At 30.5% G+C, this 20,586-nt stretch overlaps 2 protein-coding genes and 1 long non-coding RNA gene across 5 annotated transcripts; 2 read left to right on the top strand and 1 right to left on the bottom strand.

Annotated features, from left to right (window-relative positions):
- Nucleotides 1-3,352: 3,352 nt before the first annotated feature.
- On the bottom strand, nt 3,353-5,145 carry LOC111241147. The gene is made up of 3 exons (XR_002666947.1): nt 4,995-5,145; nt 4,777-4,845; nt 3,353-3,526 (listed from the first exon to the last, which is right to left on the bottom strand). It is a non-coding gene; the product is annotated as an uncharacterized LOC111241147 (long non-coding RNA).
- Nucleotides 5,146-6,582: 1,437 nt separating this feature from the next.
- On the top strand, nt 6,583-7,729 carry LOC106754582 (uncharacterized protein At2g34160). Its single transcript, XM_014636622.2, has 4 exons — nt 6,583-6,953; nt 7,046-7,094; nt 7,171-7,233; nt 7,319-7,729. Exons 1-4 carry the CDS (start codon nt 6,819-6,821, stop codon nt 7,483-7,485), a joined length of 414 nt encoding a protein of 137 aa, XP_014492108.1. The 5' UTR covers nt 6,583-6,818; the 3' UTR covers nt 7,486-7,729.
- A 5,103-nt stretch (nt 7,730-12,832) lies between these two features.
- LOC106754578 (flowering locus K homology domain) lies at nt 12,833-19,048 on the top strand. Of its 3 annotated transcripts, none has more exons than XM_014636609.2 (7): nt 12,833-12,980; nt 13,162-13,436; nt 15,915-16,167; nt 16,616-16,764; nt 17,130-17,408; nt 17,857-18,051; nt 18,717-19,048. In XM_014636609.2, the coding sequence occupies exons 2-7, from the start codon at nt 13,173-13,175 to the stop codon at nt 18,912-18,914; spliced, it is 1,338 nt and encodes a 445-aa protein (XP_014492095.1). In that variant the 5' UTR covers nt 12,833-12,980; nt 13,162-13,172; the 3' UTR covers nt 18,915-19,048. The 3 variants fall into 3 exon arrangements, with proteins under 3 accessions (XP_014492095.1, XP_014492096.1, XP_014492097.1); XM_014636610.2 differs by having other exon boundaries at nt 12,834-12,980; nt 18,701-19,048; XM_014636611.2 differs by lacking the exon at nt 12,833-12,980 and adding an exon at nt 14,418-14,569 and having other exon boundaries at nt 13,301-13,436.
- The last annotated feature ends 1,538 nt before the right edge of the window (nt 19,049-20,586 follow it).

Here is a 20,586-nt window from a genome sequence, read left to right as displayed (position 1 = left end):
GGTCATCAAACAATGGTGTATCAACCAATTTATGGGTTCTGTGTGGTGGTAATTAAGAGAGCACGTGTGGAGGAACTACATTCATCAAATCTCTTCCTATGATAGTATTCTTTCTTTAATTATCAAGTTTTTAAATCCCCATTTTAAATCAAAATTAATTTCATTACATAAAACTTTTTTGTTAGGTCTATTTTATATATTTTCAAATTTTAATTCAACTAATATGATCTAAATATAACTTTTTCTCAAAGTGATTGGAGGTTGTTATTCAACAATACAAAATAAATAAAAATATGAAGTTGTGGAGTTTAATTCTCTCACAAATTAAATTAAAATATGACAACAGATTGAATTGGATATAGATATTCTCTACTCACTGTCTAACTTGTAATAAAAGTCCATATATTATTTGTTCGATTACTAGTTAAATATTTATTTAAAAATTACTTATAAGTTTATAAAAACATGTAAATATTTAAAAGTATATATTTTATAATTTTTTAAAATAAAATTATAAAAATAATATAAATATTCATTAAATTTTAATTTTAATTAAACTAAATTGAATAAAATAGAAATTAATATTATTTTAATAAATAAAATATAAATTAAAATTTCATTTCATTTTCTTATAATGGATATCCGCATGGATAGTATTATACCAATTTCTTTATAAATAAATATTAAAATATGTTATCATTACTCACATATAATAAATTTTCAGGAATATGATTATTTGTTATAAATTTTATCCGGGTTTACTCATCAAATAGATATTTTTGTTATCCCAATCTAAAAAATATAAAATTGTTTGGATAGATTTGAAAAAAAAGTAAAAAAGGTTTCTTAAAACTAACGGAAAAATAGAGAATAATTTATAATAAACTTAAATTCATACTTAATTTCCTGTTATAATATGTAATAAACATAATTTTATTATCGTAAAATTATGGATTAAATATGTTTTTAGTCTCTATACTTTGAGGCGATTTTGGTTTTAGTCCATTTTAAAACTATGGTACAATTTAGTCCTACAACTTTAGAAAACTCTGGTTTAAGTCTTTTTATCACATTTTTTTTAACTTTATTTGTTGTTTCAAACGTGTTTCTCAATTAACATTGAAATAAAAATGTGACAAAGTAAACAATCCAAATGCTATAATAAAACGTGCTTGAAACAATAAATAAAGTTAAAAAAATTTGGTAAAAAGAACTAAAATCAGAGTTTTCTAAGATTGAAGGACTAAATTGTATCATAGTTTGAAAATGGACTAAAATCAAAATCGCCTCAAAGTATAAGGACTAAAAACATATTTAACCCTAAAATTAAATATTCCACATTGTTTTCAAAAGGGTTTTGGATGAGCTCAAGGAAGACGATGACATGTCTTAATTATGGATGATATGTTATTTTTTTAAGGTGAAATGTCTGGTACTTTAGAACTAATATATATAATTTCATATATATCGTTCAGACCCTTGCTTTCACAGTTCACTTTCATCTCTTATAAGTGTGCACCGACTACATAGTATGACGAAATCTTTGGTCCCCATAAATATTCATTCGTCCCATTTGTTTATGTTTGAACTTTATTATTTTTTTTTTTTAATTTTTTGCTGTGGGGTGCACGTATAAACGTAATTATATATAAACTATATACAATGAATCGTAATCAAGACAAGACGTCGAACGTTAACTAATAAAATGACAAGTCATGTTTCTAAGCAAAATGATAATTTTTTTTGAAAAGATGGAAGCCTAACTTCCAATACTGATTTTCACTCATTGTCAACTTTCATCAACTTGGATCCTTCCCCTCGTTTTCGATCGCTTAACTCTGAATAGATTTATATGCTAAACCGAATAATGCCAACAATCATGATGATTTTTTTCGGAAAATTATTAAGAAGGGCATATCCAATCAACCATGATTTGATCATGTATATAGAGTTTGTTTGTTTTTTTTTGTTTTTTTTAAATGTCATATAATAAAATGAATTTATAATATATAAATAAATTTTGAATACATTTTACAGTTTTATAAAATTATATTAAGTTTAAAGTTTACATATATTATAATTATTTAAAGTTCATCTTAACGAGATTTTTTTTTTAATATATTGTATTATTTATGATGAAATAATTATTAATGTCTAACTAAATATGTCTTACTGTAAAGTTAGAGCTATCAAGATGCGTCATAATTCGTAGGTCAATCTGATCCACCATGGGTTCAGGCCGGGTTGAGTTTGAAAAAATTATATTTTTTTTATGTGGGTCAAATTTCAATCCGACTCATTTAAATCCGACTCATTTAAACCCAGCTCATGTGGGTTGAACCCGTGGTGGGCCGGGTTGGCTACCAACCCACCTACCTAATTTTATTTTATTAAAATTTAATTTTAATTATATAAAAAGATATTTATTTATTTTTTGCTTGAAAAAATTATTTTTTTATTTTCAAAATTAATTAAATACCCATGCTGGGAGTAAAATTTAGGAGTGAAATTTATTTAAATTTGAATTATAGAAAGTTTGTAATTTTTTTATTTAAAAAAATGTAATTAAATGAACCAGTGAGCCAACCCGTTTACCCACCAACCCGTGGTGGATCGAGCCGGATTCGAATTTTTTTGACTCGCTAATAAATGAGTCGAGTTGGATTGGCTCACTAAATGACCAACTCGTGGTGGACCGGGTCGGATTCAGCCCGTTTTGACAGCTTTATGTAAAGTAAAGATATATTAGATATATATATCAACTATAACCCGGACGAATTTATAAATAAATCTTCACTTCGTATTATGATTAAAGTTGAGCTAAACTAAATATTTTTTTTTAGAATATTTTACTTTACATCATATTTAACTCTTTTATATTTATTTAATAGGTACTTATACTCATTTAGATTGAAAAAAAAATTAACGTAAATTTTTTAATAACATTTTGACAAAATATATATGTTATTTTTTCACTAATTCATTGTTTATTTATTACTGTACTGAACCTATTTCAAAGAATCATGATATTCTAATAATTTTTTAACAATGTGTCACTATTTATTGATTTGTATATTTAAAATGGACCAATTATAATCTCTCATATTGGTTGTAAAAAAATTTTCAAAAAAAAATTGTTCAAAATACATTTTGCTATTTTAAATCCGTGACATCCCAAAATATCATATACAAATATAATATAATAGGATTCAGCTATTATAATATGTAAAAGCAGTTGAGAGATAGAGATAACAGTATTTAAATAAGTATATAATCATCCAAAATATAGAGGAAATAAAACGAAATATAACTTGAGTACAAGTTTCTAAAGTTCGTCAAAATGTAAGGCTAACTAAACTTTAAATAGGCCTAAAAAGTGTTTTCCAAAATACATATCATGATAAGAAAATGCTAAGGGTCTTTCAAAATAAAAGTCATCTAAACTAGGAGCAGATAAAATCCTAAGAACTAAGGGTCAGATCTTCCTCGGTCTCCAAAGCTTGCTCCAATGGTATATCATCACCTACTGCTCACATCCAAAGGATTGGATGATCATTGCAAGGAGGAAGGCAATGCAAGGGTGAGCTAGGTCTCAAACAATCATACAATTCATTTCAAATCAATCTAGCCATTCCGAAAATATCCGTACGCACATAAACATGTAAATCATCAAAAGCATGAACAGTTATTTCACAAAACTCATCAAACAACCATCCTATCATGTTAAGACTTCTAGACACGTCCGGACTTGGAATGAATGTAGAGCTGGGGCGGGTTGTGCACTTGTGGTGGCCTCTACTGCTTTGCAAAGCCATTGCCGAGGGGTTTCACCCGACCACACACAAGGCTAGTCCGTTACCGCGGAATAGACCTCCAGTGATAGCGCCTACCCTAGGACCTCCCACTACTCTCACCACACGCGTCAATCCTCTCTAAGTGAGAATGAAAGGCCGTCAGAGTGTTAGGGATAACCCCCCATGTGGAAGCCTCTTACATTCATTCAATACCCTAAATGATCTCACTTAGATATCTTACTTTCATATTCAATCCGACCACTTTAAATCACAGGATATGCCTCTTGAATCAATAATTCCTCTCAAAGTTTCACATCAATCAAGACTTTTAATCATTTCGCAATTCCTTTTATTTTAGTGTATAATTCTAACTCAAACATCAAGCATTGGATACAATATTGTGATAAAAAAAAGAAGAAGCAAACAATCATAATAGTGTCCCAAAACAGCACCAAACAGCAAAATTTATTAGTATAAAATAGAAAGAAAATAATGCTGAAACAGTCCACAATAATACATAAAACAACAACATTTTCTGGTGCAGAAATTAAAAAAAAAAACAGCAGCATTTTCATGACAGAAACAACAACATTTTCTGGTGCAGAAATTTTAAAAACAGCAGCATTTTTTTATGTCAGAAACAGCAACATTTTCTGGTGCAGAATTTTTAAAACTAGCAGCATTTTTCATGACAGAAACAGAGTAAAACAGCAGCATTTTTCTACAGAATTTTAATTTAACACAGCAAAGGATTTGCAAAATTTATAACAGCTAACAACATGCCTTTCTGACAGCAATAAGAAATTATTTAGGTGCAATACAACATCCAAACAGCAAGGTTTTCTTGTACAGAAACAATAATTAAAATAATGTGAAAAAATAATTAAACATAGGCAGTCTTTCACAATTTCCACAAAACTCATCTCATGCATACAAGGATTTCACAAGGCATAAATAAAAAGAAAAACCCAGCTCCTCTTACCTATAGTGTAGACAACCAAACTCAAGAAGGCTAGAAATGTCCTGCGTCCTATGGAAACCCTTACAGTACCTATAGATTATCAATTTGATGATAGAATAAAATTTTTAGAACCTAATAAAAGCTAAAAATTTGAGAAACGTGAAATGGGTCACATGAACCCAGATTTTGTTGCATGATTAAAACCCTGAGTGAAAGGGAAGAAAGGGGGTTTTTCTTACCCGCTACAAGAAACCGAGATTCGAACGGTGAAATTGTTGCTTTCAGCCTCCAGATTGCCTAGGAGCTTCTTATTTGACAAAATGTTGAATAAACTTTGAGTTAGAGTGGATTGAAAGGTAGGACAAATGAAGAAAAGAGAAGAAGAAGGAGTTGTGCTTTGGTGAACTAAAGGAATGAGGTGAAACTTTTCAAGGTAAGTTTTACAAAAAATTTATTTTATTTTATTATTTTTTTTGTTTAAACCATTTAGTTGTCTCTATTTTCGGGAAGTTTTCCCATTTTGATCCCGTCTTATTCGAATCCCCAATTGAGTCCCTATAAATGCTAATTTCAATCAATTAAGCCTCTGCCATTAAAATTAGTTAACGAGATTAACTTTTTTGCATAGCTGGGAGGATGACCTGTTAATTTCTATAATCGTGGCCTATTTAGAGTTGAAATGTGGCATGAATTGAGTCCCATAAGTGCTAATTTCAATCAATTTCAACTCTAATTCATACCACGTTTCAACTATAAATAGGTCACGTTTACAGAAATTAACAGGTCATCCTTCCAACTGTGCAAAAAAGTTAACCTCGTAAACTAAATTTAACGGTAGGGGCTTAATTGATTGAAATTAGCACTTATAGGGACTCAATTAGGGATTCTAATAAGACGAGGATCAAAATGGAAAAACTTCCCAAAAACAGGAACAACTAAATGGTTTAAACCTTTTTTTTTTGCTATTAAAAATTGATCCAATGACTTGCTGCCACGTGTGCACCACTTAAATGTTATTTTCTCAGACCTTACAAAATCTAATGAAAGTAAATAACACATGTATTATATGAAAATAGTCGAAAAATGTGTGTTAATTGAAAGACCAAATTATTATATACTTGGCAATCAGAAGGACTATTGGAAGATTCCGCAGTTCCATCAAGAATTAAACAAGCCTTATCTTATCCATGCCTAACACTTATTATTCTCTTTCTTTTTCCGTCATTTTGTGTTAAGCTTTCCATTTGGTTATGCGGGTGTGAGTGTTCTGCAAGTACTCCTCATAAGGGATTAGGACAAAGAAAATGACTGATGAATCAGAAAAAGGTCTATGATTACGAGATTATGAGGGAGAAAAGAAAAGGACTCAATAATGAAAAGGGCTCAATGGGTTTATCATATTATGGCTCCACAGAATAGAATACAATAGAAAATAGAAAACAGAGCATTCTGGTTTGGGCCTACTCTTCCCCACGCCGGAAAACGCACTCACTTTGCCCTTTATTATATATTTGGGTTCATCATTCAAAGCGAATGCAACTTCTCTTCGAGATAGAGACACCCTCACTCACTTTCTTATTACGTGTGGCTGGACCACTACAACAATGCTGCGGACCAAATATAAGTTGTGAAAAACATGACCGCAACAACTAAATGTTGTTGGGACCTTTTTTTTGCATCAGAAAAAAAAAAAAAAACATCATAAGAGACAATTCACACCTTCTATGATCTATAATTTCTAACACGTGCAACCTTTCTCCACCAATCATTCGTATTAGACATTTTCAAAGACCTTTTGGGCCCATAAACAATGAGGCCTGGCCCGAAGGCCCATTCGGGAGGAAGAGACGTTTCCGACCATGAACATCCTAACAGAATCCCAACGGTTTTAACATTGACGAAGAAGAGATTAAAGAGTTGACCACGTCCAATCCCCTTGAAACACCGCCACGTGTCCTCTTGTTTTCTATAACATTGATCCACTTCCTTCCTTCTTCTTCATTCAATCCAATTCCCTCACTGAGGAGAAATCATCATACAATAATATTATAGTAATAACCACAATGCCCACTGTTGCTGCTCCCCCTGTACCTCAAATTCAAAACACTACTGACCATGAAATTGAATCTCCCAAGAAGAACAGAATCCAGGTTTCCAACACCAAGAAACCCCTCTTCTTTTACGTCAATCTTGCAAAGGTTATATCTATCTATTTCTCTTTCAATTCTCTCTCAAAAAGATTCCTTCTTTCCATCTTCTCTCAAAAAGATTCCTTCTTTCTTTGAGCCAGAGGTACATACAGCAGCGCGATGAGGTTGTGCTTTCTGCTCTTGGAATGGGTACGTCTTCTTTACAAAGATCAGATGCAATTTTGATTCATGGGTTGTTAAACTAATGCAAATCTTCTCTCAACAGCTATAACTACAGTTGTTACGATTGCCGAGATTTTGAAGAACAATGGATTTGCTACTGAGAAGAGTGAGATTCATTGTTTGTTCTGTTATGTATATATATATGGTTGATTTGTTGTAGTAATTTTGATGAATGTTTTGTGATGTAACAGAAGTTTCTACATCTTCTGTTAGCATGAAGGATGAGAACAAAGGTCGCCTGGTGCAGAAGGCTAAGATTGAAATTGTTCTAGAGAAATCCGAGAAGTTTGACAATCTTATGGCTCCTACGAACACTGAATCAAAATCAGCTGCGAATGAAAAAAGCAAACAGAAATGACAGACGTAGGAGATCTGGGTGAATGTGCACCTTAACTAGTTAACATCCATATTCAAATTTTCTTTTGTGCTGTTTGCATTCATAGAAGTACGTAAGTGGATAGATCTTAGATTATGGTTTCATTGATCACCCACGACAAGAGGAGTCATAAAGTTACAAACAATACCACGCACTAGGTTTTCACATTTCCAAACTTCAATGTTGTCACTTTCAAAAGTCATTCCTTGACATATTTATGTTGATAATGATGATTGCATAAATTCATTCATTATTTTTCTGCATTAAATATTTTTATAACAGTTTTATAACGTTGTTAGTGCTTGGTACGAACCAATTCAAAATATTACTAAAATGTAGTTAGAATACTTGAGTTTTCATAAAATAAAATGTGATCTCATACCATCAAATTGTTATATTTTTTTTAAAACTGATTTTCCTGATAAAATTGACCCCTTTTTTGTGATTTTTCTATATATATATATGAGATTATAAAAATGTTAAGTTAAATGATGGGAGAAAAAAAACCAGATATGAAGTATCAAAAGGGGCTATTCATTTTTTTGTCTTAAGAATAAAAAATCAAAATAGTACTCACCCTTTTCTTATCTTATGAGCTAAAACTAAATTAACAAAATATGAAAAGTTTTCTTTTAAAAATAAGTAATATCTAACTTTTTAAGCTGAATCACATATAAAATCATTCTCAAATCAATGTTTCTCACTTAAATTAATCCTGAAATAAAGTTATATTATGAAGGAAGCAACTTTCTTACGTAATATATGATTAACTTTTCTTTTAGGAATTGAAAAGAGTGGTTAAAGAGAAAAGTTGACAAATATTTTAAAATAAATTATTGACTAGAATATTTAAACTTAACTTATTTTCACAAAAATAATTTTATAAGGTAAAATTTGTATGCATTTTATATATTCTAAATTAATATTATTATTAGTTGATATAGAACTTCTAACTCATATCCTTCATCACAAATATACATGAAACTAGGTATTAATATATAGTCTAATAACAACTTAGTAGGTGTAATAATATGTCCCATAAATAACAAATTTCTAAGATAAACTCTAATTCATGACTTGAAAATTTAATTCATCTTATAAACCAATTTTGTAAATTAGGTTTAAAATTCAGCTTTAACATGATATTAAAATAAATTAGAGTTTATTTTAACGAAATTTGTGTTTGTTTGACATGTTATTCCATTTCTATCAAAATTTTATTACTTCATCTATTCTTAGATTCAAAATATATATATATATATATATATATATATATATATATATATATATATATATAAAATAAACCTTATATCTGTTTCAACAATAATAGAAAAACTAAAAGACATGAAAATAAAAACGATATCTAGCACAAAACTACTGTCCATTATGAACAATGCTAACAAAAGCCAATAAATAAGAGAACAACAACTTCTATAGGACACATGTTGAAGATCCGCACAGAACTTGTCACTGTAGCACCTTTTTTAGCATGTTCGTCTGTATCTGCATTATCCCATCCAAAATGTGTTGAAACTTCTTAATTTTATGCACTAGAATCTGCTGAGGATAAGATGAGTCGAACGATCACCTCTCTGAATAAGATCCAAAGCCGTTGAAGAGTCCAATTCACATATTAATTGAGACTGAAACCTTTGTTTTTTGGCTAATTAAAGTGAACCCTTACAAAATTGCATGCAGTTCATCAATTATATATTTGGAAAATGATACTTTGACATCTAAAATGTGACAAATTTTTGACACCACCATGTGTCGCATTCTGGATGGACCACATGTTTTCGAAACCAAAAATTGAAAGCGATTTTAAAATCTAAAAATGAAAGCTACTCTTCAGATCCCTTTCGATGCATAATTCACATCATTTCACCTTTTTCTAATTAACATGTGGATCACTCAAAATGTGACACGTGACGGTGTAAAAAATTTGTCACATTTTGGATGTGAAATTATCATTTCCCTATAGATTTATATCCACAATACCATGATATTTAATTACTTAATTAACATTTGAGTCAAGAAATACACCACCAAAACTAGTTTTTTCTTGTGTTTCTAAACCAACTCGCATTTGTATTTAAGATAATGATATTTTGACAACATTTTAACATCATCTACGCGTCATTATGTGATTGGTCCATGGTGATGTTTATGGTTATTATTATTATTGATTGCGGAGTAATTTTGGACCAATCACATAATGATACGTAAATGATATTAAAATCGTTTAAAAAAAAATGTTCTCAAAGTATCGTTATCCTTCCTTCCTTGTATTTAACTTTAAAACATGTTTAAGAGAGAAACACAACACACATATCGAGCTTCCAACTCCAACTATATATAATGAATAGAATAAAATAATATATTCACACAAAGTCTAATTTTAATGTTTAATTTTATGCAAAATTATTAAAATTCATCTATACAGATCAAAAAGTAACGTGAACAAAATTTCCTTAACACACTACTTTTATTTTTCACACGAAAAAAATAATATTAAATAATTGTATCGTCTTTAATTATCAAAAAATATTGACTTTGTAGCTTCTTAGAGAAAAAAGATTGAGAAACACTTATAAGAGACCTATTAGTGCTCACAATCTCTATGTTTACCGACAAACAAATGTCTCTTTGATGCCTTATACACTTGAAAATAAAGGGATTTTTATTTAATGTATAAATATTGATAAAATCTAACAATTATAGAACATGAACACCAACGTGTAAGACATTGTTTTGAGTTTAAGTTTCTACTGGTCTTTTTTTTTTTTTTTTTTAATTTAGTTTTTTTTTGTCTTTTTAGCAATGGGTTTTGTTAATTTAGAGATTAAAGTTTCCACATCTCTTTAATTTAAAAATAGAAACTTATATAACTTATGTTTTCAATAAAATGATATATTATTGCATCTTCAATTTTAAATACATTTTGTATTTTAATGAAGTACAACTTACTACTTACTTGTGTTTATTATTTAAAACTTAAATGAAAAAATACAATTAATTTTTACATACAAAAAAAAATAATAATCTTTCGCATAAAAATTGAATAATTTTGGTAAAAGAAATCATAAAACAATATTGTTGCTAAGTTAGTTCGTTATAAACAGTTATATATTTTAGAAAACATCATTTTAATATAAAATAAATAGTTATGTAATTGATGGTTGAACTATTAACTTATCACTATGTTTATATGCAATTTTAATACGAATACAAACCTAACTTAAAAAAAAGTGTATTTTAAATCACGAATATAGTTTTTATTTTAAAATATGGTTTAAAATTAAATTTGTATATTTTAAAACTTTATTTGGCAAATGTTTCCGTCAAAGGAGGGATGATTAATTTCCGGGAAAAAAATTGTTTATTGTGTTCGGAAAAATAAATTCCGGAAGTGACAAAGGCCGTGTAAGAAGAAAATGGTACGATGCAGAAGAAATTACCAATTTTTTTTTTTTTAATTAGCCCGCTTCTGATATAAAATAAGGGAGTTACTCCCTGTACCTCCCCAATTCCAACCCCCACCCCCCAATTTTTTTGGATTTTTTTTTAAATACAAAATTAACCTTTATGTTTTTTTTTATTTTTACCGTTTTACCCCTATTTACTAAAGTTAACCTACTCTTTTACAGTCTGTCTCAGTCAAAACACACAGACTCAGATTCCTCTCCTTCGTATTCCCACCCCCACCCCCACCAAAGCTTTTGAAACGCTCATCCTCCAAACGCTCTCTGCAACTCTCACTCTCCCATTTATACGTTAAAAATATATTTAAAAATAATACATCAAAACATATAAATTCCATTATTAAAATATCTGAAAATTAATATAAAAAGTAAACTAATGAAAACAAATCTTAAAAATGGAATGGGGGGTGGGGGTTAGAATTGGGGAGGTACAGGGAGTAACCCCCATAAAATAATTGTAACACAAATTTCTTCTTGCACTCCATGTTTCATTCGTGCACATTCATAGATGTGATTAAATGACTATTTTATCCTGAATAAATAATTCTGAAACACATTCTATATTTAATAATTTGAATTTTTTCGAAATATATTTTTAAATTCAAAAATACATTTAGAATTATATAATCCAAAAAATATTGAAATCAACATTACATTTCGGATTGTGTAATTTAAAATGTATTTTTAAATTCAAAAATATATTATAGATTACACATTTTAAAGTATCTCTCGATCCAAAATATCCTTTATTATTGATTTTATCATGGTATAACTGAAATTTTAAAATAACATGGGGATGTTAGAAGAAAATAAGGGTGCAATAAGAAATTCCAGACGTTTGATTTCTTAATTATTATGGGAAGCATTATTTTCTTTTATTTTCAATGTAATTTAAATTTTAAATACATTATCTATTATTTCTTTTTTCAGTTTGCTCTTTAAACAGTTTTCAATACATGGTAATAATTGAAATAAAAAAAATATAATTGAAAAAAATGTGATCTTGAAATTTAAGAAATGACCAGTTAAAACATCACGTTAATTCTAAGATTCCAATATAAGTGTCTAACAAAGGGCAAATTAATTTAAGAAAATAATATTTCATTTATTATAATTAATTATTATGTTGGTAAACACACACCCAAAAAGAAAAATCTTAAAAGGTTATCTTTAATTTATAGGAAGAGTACCAATTTATATTTGAGAAATGCTTATAATAATTTTATTACTGCATTATCTTTTTGGCTTGCTTTATAAGAATTAAAAAGCTAACAAATCTATGAGAAACTCTTGGTCTTTAAAAGACCAGAAACACTTCCTATAAGGTCAATTTCCTTGTTTTTTCAAAGGTCATTTAAATGTCTTTTTCTCTCATGTTAAAAATGTCTTTGAAGCATTTGTAGAGTAAATTCTAGCATGAGCTCACAGCAATTTTCCTAAATTATTTAATGAGTAAAAGATAGATTTTCTTCTTAATTAAACTATTTATTGAAAAACTCAAGAATATAAATTTTATTGTTTTATAACATATGTTTTGGTTATTATTGAAATTCTATGAAAATATTTTATTCCCTTTATGAAGCACCTTGTAAATTTAATATATTAAAAGCATTTGTACTAAACATTAAACCTTTTCAGTTATATTTCTTATATAAAATTTTAAATTAATTATTATACAAAATTCCACATTAATTAACATAAAAAATAACCTATATTCAATAATTTAATTAATTATATTCAATTATTTACTTTTTGAGTTAACAGTTAAAGGGAAAAAGCCAAATATAGGAAGAAGTTTACTTAGTGGTTGGATGACAGATAGTATCTATCTATTTATCTATCTTTCTGCTCCATCGGTTTCTCATATATAAGACTTCTCCTTTCATTCATCATCGTTATTTGCTTCTCTTCTCTCACACTTGCCTTTCTTCTTCTTCTCCTCCTCAACTCAAAACCCTAGATTTGTAACTGTACCTCATCCTCTTTCCAATCAAGGTTTTTTTACACACTAAGCTCACTTGTTCAATAATTTACTATTCATTTCTTGTGGCGATTAAGTGCTTCCATTTTAGATCCAGTTGATTTGAATCCTTCTTGTGCCTTCGAGATAGCGTGTGATGTGATGTTACGTTTCGTTTGTCATATATGTAATAGTGCTTGCTGTGTGTTTTGGCAGTGAAAACCTCGATGGCTGAAGTAGATCAGAACGCGAGCGCTGAGCATGAGGCGGAGGAAACAGTTGAGGCGGAATTGCAAGGTGACGAAGAGCCGGTTGTGGCTGAGAAGAAATGGCCGGGATGGCCTGGAGAGAGTGTGTTTCGGATGTTAGTTCCTGCGCAGAAGGTTGGGGGCATAATTGGACGTAAAGGAGAGTTCATTAAGAAAATCGTGGAAGAGACACGAGCTCGCGTTAAAATTCTTGATGGTCCTCCTGGAACTGCGCAAAGGGCTGTAAGTCTCTTCTACTTCACTCATCGTCATATTCTCATACAGTCTGTCTTCTTCAATTCCTCTTATGTGTATCTTGCTGTCCAGTTAATTGCAACTTGTTTTTTTTTTCTTTTTTCTTTTGTTGAGGGTGATACGTTTTGATATTATTTTGTTGTTGATACTTCAGCTGCTTGTTGTTGTGCCAGTATTGATCTGGAATCTTTAATGTGCTCTTGTGTCTCCTTTTATTTTCTTCTGTAATGCACTTGTTTTATATTATGATTTTTAGAGGTTTTGGTTGACCTTCTTGGAGATCGGAATAGTGGAAGATGTTCATTATTTGCTTTTCTTTGAAGGCTCGTGGTGATAGAATTGAGTTATATGTTTTATCTACAGTTTAACCATTATTGGATTCGATATCAGAAATGAACAGAAACTGTTTCAATTCATGTGGATCTGCTTTTTGGAAGTTAGGGCTAATGTGGTAGATGTTTACCTTATACTTATGCATTAGGATATTTTTCTATTTAGTCTTTGTCCTAACTGCTTATAACATTTACATCAGAAAACATTAAGAGAGTTAAAATTCCTTTGCATATATTGGAGGTTTGATTCCTCTTGAAGAACTGAAATTAATGTTTCGTGCATCACTTCAGAGTAATTAGTGCTACTAATTTTCCAGTGGAATTGAGACTGTGGTTGGGTCAATGATGTTATGAGGGATAACAAATAGTGGTTCTCTTTCCTTCAGCTATCTTTCATGACATTTCCGGTGTCCACTTGTTGTACCCAGAAATTTTAATTAAAAATATTGCAGCAATAAAAAGTATAGCTTGTTCATGGTCTAAAACTCTATAGTGCAACCTTACTCATGTGCTACAATAAAAAAGAAAAAAAAAAAAAAAACTTAGGAGAAGAAGATGAAGCTAATTCGAAATGAAGATTAATGGCAAGAATCCACAGAATATGAATACAATTCTGACGGAAAATGAATCTGTGCAGGTTCAATGTTCCAATTTTAAAGGCAACGACTCAATCATCAATTAGGTCCCAATATTGAAGAACCAAAGTTTCAGATTCAGGGATCAGCATTGAGCATTGCGAAGTGCTGAAACGTTTGTTTGCATGTACCACGAAGCTCTGCATTCCATCTGGTAAATTCAAAACCTGGATGATTGATGTCTTGCCGCAGATTGCAAGCAATGAAAAGAAACTTATAACCAAATCTAATACTATACTTAAACCATCAAAACTGGAGTGTTTTTTCTGTTGTTATACATGTTAGTGGATAAAAAAGAATACAAAAACTACTTAGGTCTATCAATCAACTCAGTTATAACACATGAATGCACTCTCGTAAACTGAAATCCAATTGTTAAGGAGTTAGAAGGCACTTCCATTGTTACGTGCATCTTACATCTTGTGACATGTTATAAGAGTTGTTGCTCAATTAGAATTATTACATTTCAGCTTGAGGCTTCCATTTTTGCACGTCTTAGATGGTTGAATAAAAGCAGCTATGAGGATTTTTTTTTTTTTTTTTTGTGGCATATGTAACTTATGGAGCTATTTCATATACTAGTAGAGGGATAGGAAGAGAAATTTTAGGTGATGTGCTTATAGATCACTACTGAAGTAAGAAAAATGGGTGGAGGCATGGGAAGCTGTGTATAAGGTGTGGAAACGGGCAGAGAAAGGGAAGATGGTTCCTTGGTCTGGTGAAGAGTTACGGCTGTGCAAGCTACAAATTATACCTTAGATTTCCATGGTTAAGTCTAAACTCACATTTTAAGATTTATTGAGGAGGCTCATTAAGATCTCATCTCAATCACGTTCCATCTATTCATTCCAGTTGCTTCTAATGAACATCGTGTTTTCATGGCTGGTTCTTAACCAAGAGCTGTTTAACATTTTAATTTTCAGATATTACTATCTGGTATGGTTAAATTGTTAAGGAGCTCATCGTGAATAAATACCCTTGAGAATTTGGCCATCAGTAATCTTAATAGTGGTATGTGATTCCCGTTGCCAATCTCACTTAGTGGGCTGAGATAATTAGTGCTATTGTACCATCAGATCAGTTTGTTAATGTAGATTAATTAGGTGAAGAGTTATTGTGATGAGGTCTTAACCATAATGAGCTGTGGAGCTGTTAGACAACTGATCTGATGGTAAAGGATTTCTTCTGGCATTTTTTTGATAGGTAAGGATGTTATAGATATTAATATTAATTGGGGGAAGAAAATGTCACAGAAAAAGAATTTAAATTATTACATTTTGAAATATTCAAAATTGCTTGCTTGTTTGCTTTCTTGCTGAGCTTGACATTATAGTTGACATGTAATATCCTTGGTAATTAATGTTTTTGTTTGGTGTATTACTGTCAGTTAAAGTTGATTTATTTTGTTTTCCACCCTAATGTTTATGTATTCTTGTCATACCTCAATATTAGAGATACTGTGCTGTTGGTTGATACTGTAATTCATTCATTTTGACTAGGTAATGATATCAGGCAAAGATGATCCTGATTCCTCTCTTCCTCCTGCTGTGGATGGCTTATTGAGGGTTCATAAGAGGATTATTGATGGTTTGGAGAGTGATTTTACCCATGCTCCTTCAGGTGTGGCTGGGAAGGTTTCTACTAAACTTCTAGTGGCAGCCTCACAAGCAGGAAGTTTAATTGGGAAGCAAGGAGGAACTGTAAAATCAATCCAAGAAGCATCCAATTGTATTGTTAGAGTTCTTGGAGCAGGTTCTTGCTTTTTCATATAACATTTTCTCATGTAGTTGTTAATTCTTCAATATTGTGTTTATTCATTATGTTAGAATTCTGTAATTTCACGGATTTCATTTTGGTTTTTATAGTCTTAACATGGTTTTAAGCTATGACCGTTACAATCTAATTATAGTTTAAACCATGACTTTGGTTTCAATTCAAGATTGCTACCATCCAATTATAGTTTTGAACATTCTGCAATCTTCATTGTCTATCCTTTCTTAACTGAAAACTATTGCAGGAATAATTTACTGGAGTGGTATGAACGAATTATGGAGAAAATAATATCTATTACTATGTTCTGGTTTATGCTTTCAAATATAGTCTACTGAAAATTTGAAGCTCTTTTCCAATCTTTGCATTTTGTCCGTCTGTTTGACATTCTCTAGTTGCTAACCATCTGCATCGTCTTTCTCTTCTGCAGAAGACCTCCCAATTTTTGCTCTTCAAGATGACAGGGTGGTTGAAGTAGTTGGGGATGCTACTGGAGTACATAAGGCACTAGAGTTAATTGCTTCCCACCTAAGGAAGTTTCTAGTTGATCGCAGTGTAATTCCAATTTTTGAAATGAATGTAAGTCTGATTTCACCTTACACTCGTGAAGAATCTTTCTTTTTAATAAGATGCAAAATGCTTCTAAGAGCCTGTTTGCTTAGATTTTTTTTCAGGACAAAAGCATGTTTTAAAAAAGTTAGTGCTTGTTTGAAGTTTTGAAAAGAAAACAGATATTGAATAAATCAATTTTGTTGTTATTTTGAGTTGCTTCTGAACAAAAAAGCTAGCTATTTAAAATAAAAGAACTTTTTTTTTATATTGTTACCAAATAAAAATAGCTTATACTTTAAAAATAACTCTGGAAAACAAATTATTTCTTTAATGCATCCTTAAATCACCTTTTTATTATAAAAGTAACGAGATATACGTTATTATTTCTCCAGATGCAAATAGCCAATCCCCATCACGCAGAGCCCATGCCACCCCACCAATCTTGGGGTCCACCACAGGGCCTTCCTCCAAATACTGGTGGAGGTCCTGGTTTTGGACCTCCTTCTCAGTACGTACCACCTCCACGACAACTTGATAATTATTATCCACCAGCCGAGATCCCTCCAGTCGAAAGACAGCCCCATCAAGGTATATCTGCATATGGAAGAGATGCTTCAATAGGCATTCATGCATCTTCAAATACTCAATCTGCACCTTCTGTAGTCACTCAGGTACATGTGCTTCTTGGAAAATTTTATTGTAGTAATTTTCACAGAATTCTGAAATTGTTCTTAGAAAATTGAGTTTTTTATTTTTTATTTTTTTTTGTTGAGATTTTGTTGACTGGCGTTTCTTCAATTTGCTCTATAACTGTTGTGAAGATGATGCAAAGTGCACAAATACTTACATTTTTGCTTAAACATTTACCTAACCAAAGTATGTGAAATATCTTGTCAATGTCATCTTCGGTTGTTGAGATTAGATGTGGTCTTCTGTTCGATTAGTATTTTATGACTTCAAAAGGAATTGTGGGTGCAGGCAAACACTCTTGTCTAGTATGTATTCATGTTTGGGATAGGAGAATATGCAATATATCCTTGTTACTTAGACCTGAGTTCCAGTTCTTTATAAAATGTATTACATTTTAATCATGATGAATTTTTTTTGCTATTTTGGCAGATCACGCAGCAAATGCAAATTCCTCTCTCGTATGCTGATGCGGTCATTGGAACGGCAGGGGCGAGTATAAGCTACATCAGAAGAGCTAGTGGGGCTACTGTTACCATACAAGAAACAAGAGGTGTTCCTGGGGAGATGACTGTTGAAATCAGTGGAACTGCATCTCAAGTCCAAACAGCTCAGCAACTGATACAGGTATTCTGCACGTCTTGTAAATATTTTTTCAGTGGTAGTTAATCTTTTATCTTATTGCAGTATGAAATTATTTTTGTGAAAAACTGTTTGCAGTGTTCACAGGGGACATAAAATATTTATTGCCGAAGTTTCATCAAGATTAATCTTTGTAACTAAAAATGGAGAAAACTATAAGCTGGTGGAATTTCAAATTACAGTTATCCGTCACAAAGTATCATATTAAAAAATTGGGAGTAAAATTCTAATATATTTTTTTCTTCCAATCTTTCCTGTTTACTCACTCATTTAATTTTCAATCTTATTTTATTTCTGAAGAGAGGCTAAAGGTTTTTCTTAGTTTGATGCTAATATTGCTGTATGTATTATAAGTTTGTTTGTGTTTATAAGAAAAAAGTATTTTTAATAAAATAATCATTTTTTTTAATCACAGACAAATAGATCCCATGTGAATGTTTGAACTGGTTTAATGCATGTCTGGTAATGCCTAAATTTAGATACACAGTCGTTTAGTTTTCAAAATTTCTCTATTAGAAAGTTAGTAAAAGTAAGTTACTTCTTTTAAAATGTTAAACCAAACTTGCACTTGCCTCACGTGATTATTATTAGTATGCATGGTAATCAAGTAATTCAATTAATGAATTTGATGCAGAATTTTATGGCTGAAGCTGCAGCAGCAGCTGGTGGGGCACAGGCACAGCCGCAGGCAGGTGGACCTACTGCAGACCAAGGATACAGCTCTTATCCTGCCCACGCTTCTGTGTATGCATCTCCTCCTTCCAATCCAGGACATGCTGGAGGCTATAGCTCCGTTTATGGTGCAAACTATGGCTACTAAATTTAACACTTCTACTATTTCATTGTAAAATGCTGGGAACAGACTCAATGTAATAATTTAACAAATATTAGATTATTGTGTGACCCTTGTATTGTGTTGTACTCGTAGTCATTTCAAAGATTAAACATACCTCTCATGTATCATCATCTCTATTTTCTATAATTTTGTCTAGTACCGGTAATATTTAGTTTTTCACGAGTTTACCTCGCACTTTTTCGCTGACTTCCATCTTAATAACAAAATATCTTTAAAAACAATAATCCTTACAAATCTATCGGAATTTTATGGATGACATTAATATTTTTTCAGAAACCATCACAACATTAATGAATTTTTACTAATATTGTACAATTATTTTCAGGAAATTTGTCAACCATTACATCCTTACTTGTAATAGGATAATTGTAACATAATGCAATTAATTAAGAATAGTAAATAAATAAGGGTGATGACTCAATTCAGCTATTTCTTTCCCATCAAATATTTATAATACATTTAAGTTTGTTGCGATTCAAAACTAAAATCATTAAAAGTAAATGAACTTCATTTATTCCTCTGCAATAAATAAATGCTCAATCAAATATGTCTCACTTAGTAAAAATGAACTATGCATCAGGTGATTGTAGAGTGATTGTTTAGATTAGCATAAATCAACATGAATCCTTTCATATAATTCTTTGTCTGAGGGTGATTTATTCCTACCAATTTTGATTGCTAATGGCTTATCAAATTCTACTTATATTCAAATATCTATCATGATTTTGCATTTCTATTCAATTATTTTATGTAAACGATGCGCAGTTTAGGCATAATTGTTATTATACACATTCACTATCATAGCTTTTTTGGTATAAGATGATTGATAGTATGCTGTTTGAACCAGTTTACTTTCCGAAGCCAGAAATGAATCTTCCTCAACAAGGTGCCGACAATAAAATTTTCTAAAAGATTTTAGGATGGAATAGCATAATAAACATTTATAGGGTTTACTATTGGAATAAAGTGGCTTTTGCTAGAGAAATAATGCCAAATGCGAATTACCATTGAATTATTATCAGAAGAAAAGAAAATATACGGAATGTACGACTACATATCCGAAATATACCATCTTTTCATTTTCTTGAATAGACATATATTACCATCAATAGACAAAACAAAGCACAAAAACATGGCGTTACTTTTATGATGGACATTAAAAAACTATATCAAAATAAATCTGTGAAACTCAAACTTATATTACATTTATAGATTAGGTTGAATGAAAAAACTATATCAAAATAAATTCATTTTAATTAAAAAATGATAAAAAAATCATTAGACTAAAAAAAATTAAATTATTTTTTAAAGTTTTATAAGTTTTTTTTTATTTAATATCTATCCCAATCCTACTCAAAAAAAATTATCTACTATGCACACTTACACATTATAGAATCAAAACAAAACCATAATATTTATGATATTGATATTTGAATAATACCCCTGGTTATAGAATATTTGTACTAATAAGTCATGCGTGTGAGGTTTATCTTGATCTATTTTTGGAATATTTCTATTTGGTTAGACATGTATATGTTGTGGATTTTATGTTGAAGAAATGCATTTCATACCTTTTATAATGCATCTTTTAATGGTATACCGACACATTTTCCTTGTGAGATGCCTTTACAAGATTGTATCCGAATGTCTTTCTTTAAGGTTGA

This window comes from Vigna radiata, unplaced genomic scaffold, assembly GCF_000741045.1.
Source record: "Vigna radiata var. radiata cultivar VC1973A unplaced genomic scaffold, Vradiata_ver6 scaffold_443, whole genome shotgun sequence".
Taxonomy (NCBI): domain Eukaryota; kingdom Viridiplantae; phylum Streptophyta; class Magnoliopsida; order Fabales; family Fabaceae; genus Vigna; species Vigna radiata.
The sequence above is the reverse complement of the archived record's forward strand: the minus strand, read 5'-3'. Positions and strand labels throughout refer to the sequence as shown.

Excerpts from the sequence above, each read along its gene's own strand:
- LOC106754582 (XM_014636622.2), top strand. The coding sequence starts at position 6,819 with ATGCCCACTGTTGCTGCTCCCCCTGTACCTCAAATTCAAAACACTACT. Across the intron at positions 7,095-7,170 it reads GCTTTCTGCTCTTGGAATGG|CTATAACTACAGTTGTTACG; the intron begins GTACGTCTTCTT and ends TTCTCTCAACAG. Across the intron at positions 7,234-7,318 it reads TGGATTTGCTACTGAGAAGA|AAGTTTCTACATCTTCTGTT; the intron begins GTGAGATTCATT and ends GTGATGTAACAG.
- LOC106754578 (XM_014636609.2), top strand. The coding sequence starts at position 13,173 with ATGGCTGAAGTAGATCAGAACGCGAGCGCTGAGCATGAGGCGGAGGAA. Across the intron at positions 13,437-15,914 it reads CTGGAACTGCGCAAAGGGCT|GTAATGATATCAGGCAAAGA; the intron begins GTAAGTCTCTTC and ends CATTTTGACTAG. Across the intron at positions 16,168-16,615 it reads TGTTAGAGTTCTTGGAGCAG|AAGACCTCCCAATTTTTGCT; the intron begins GTTCTTGCTTTT and ends TCTCTTCTGCAG.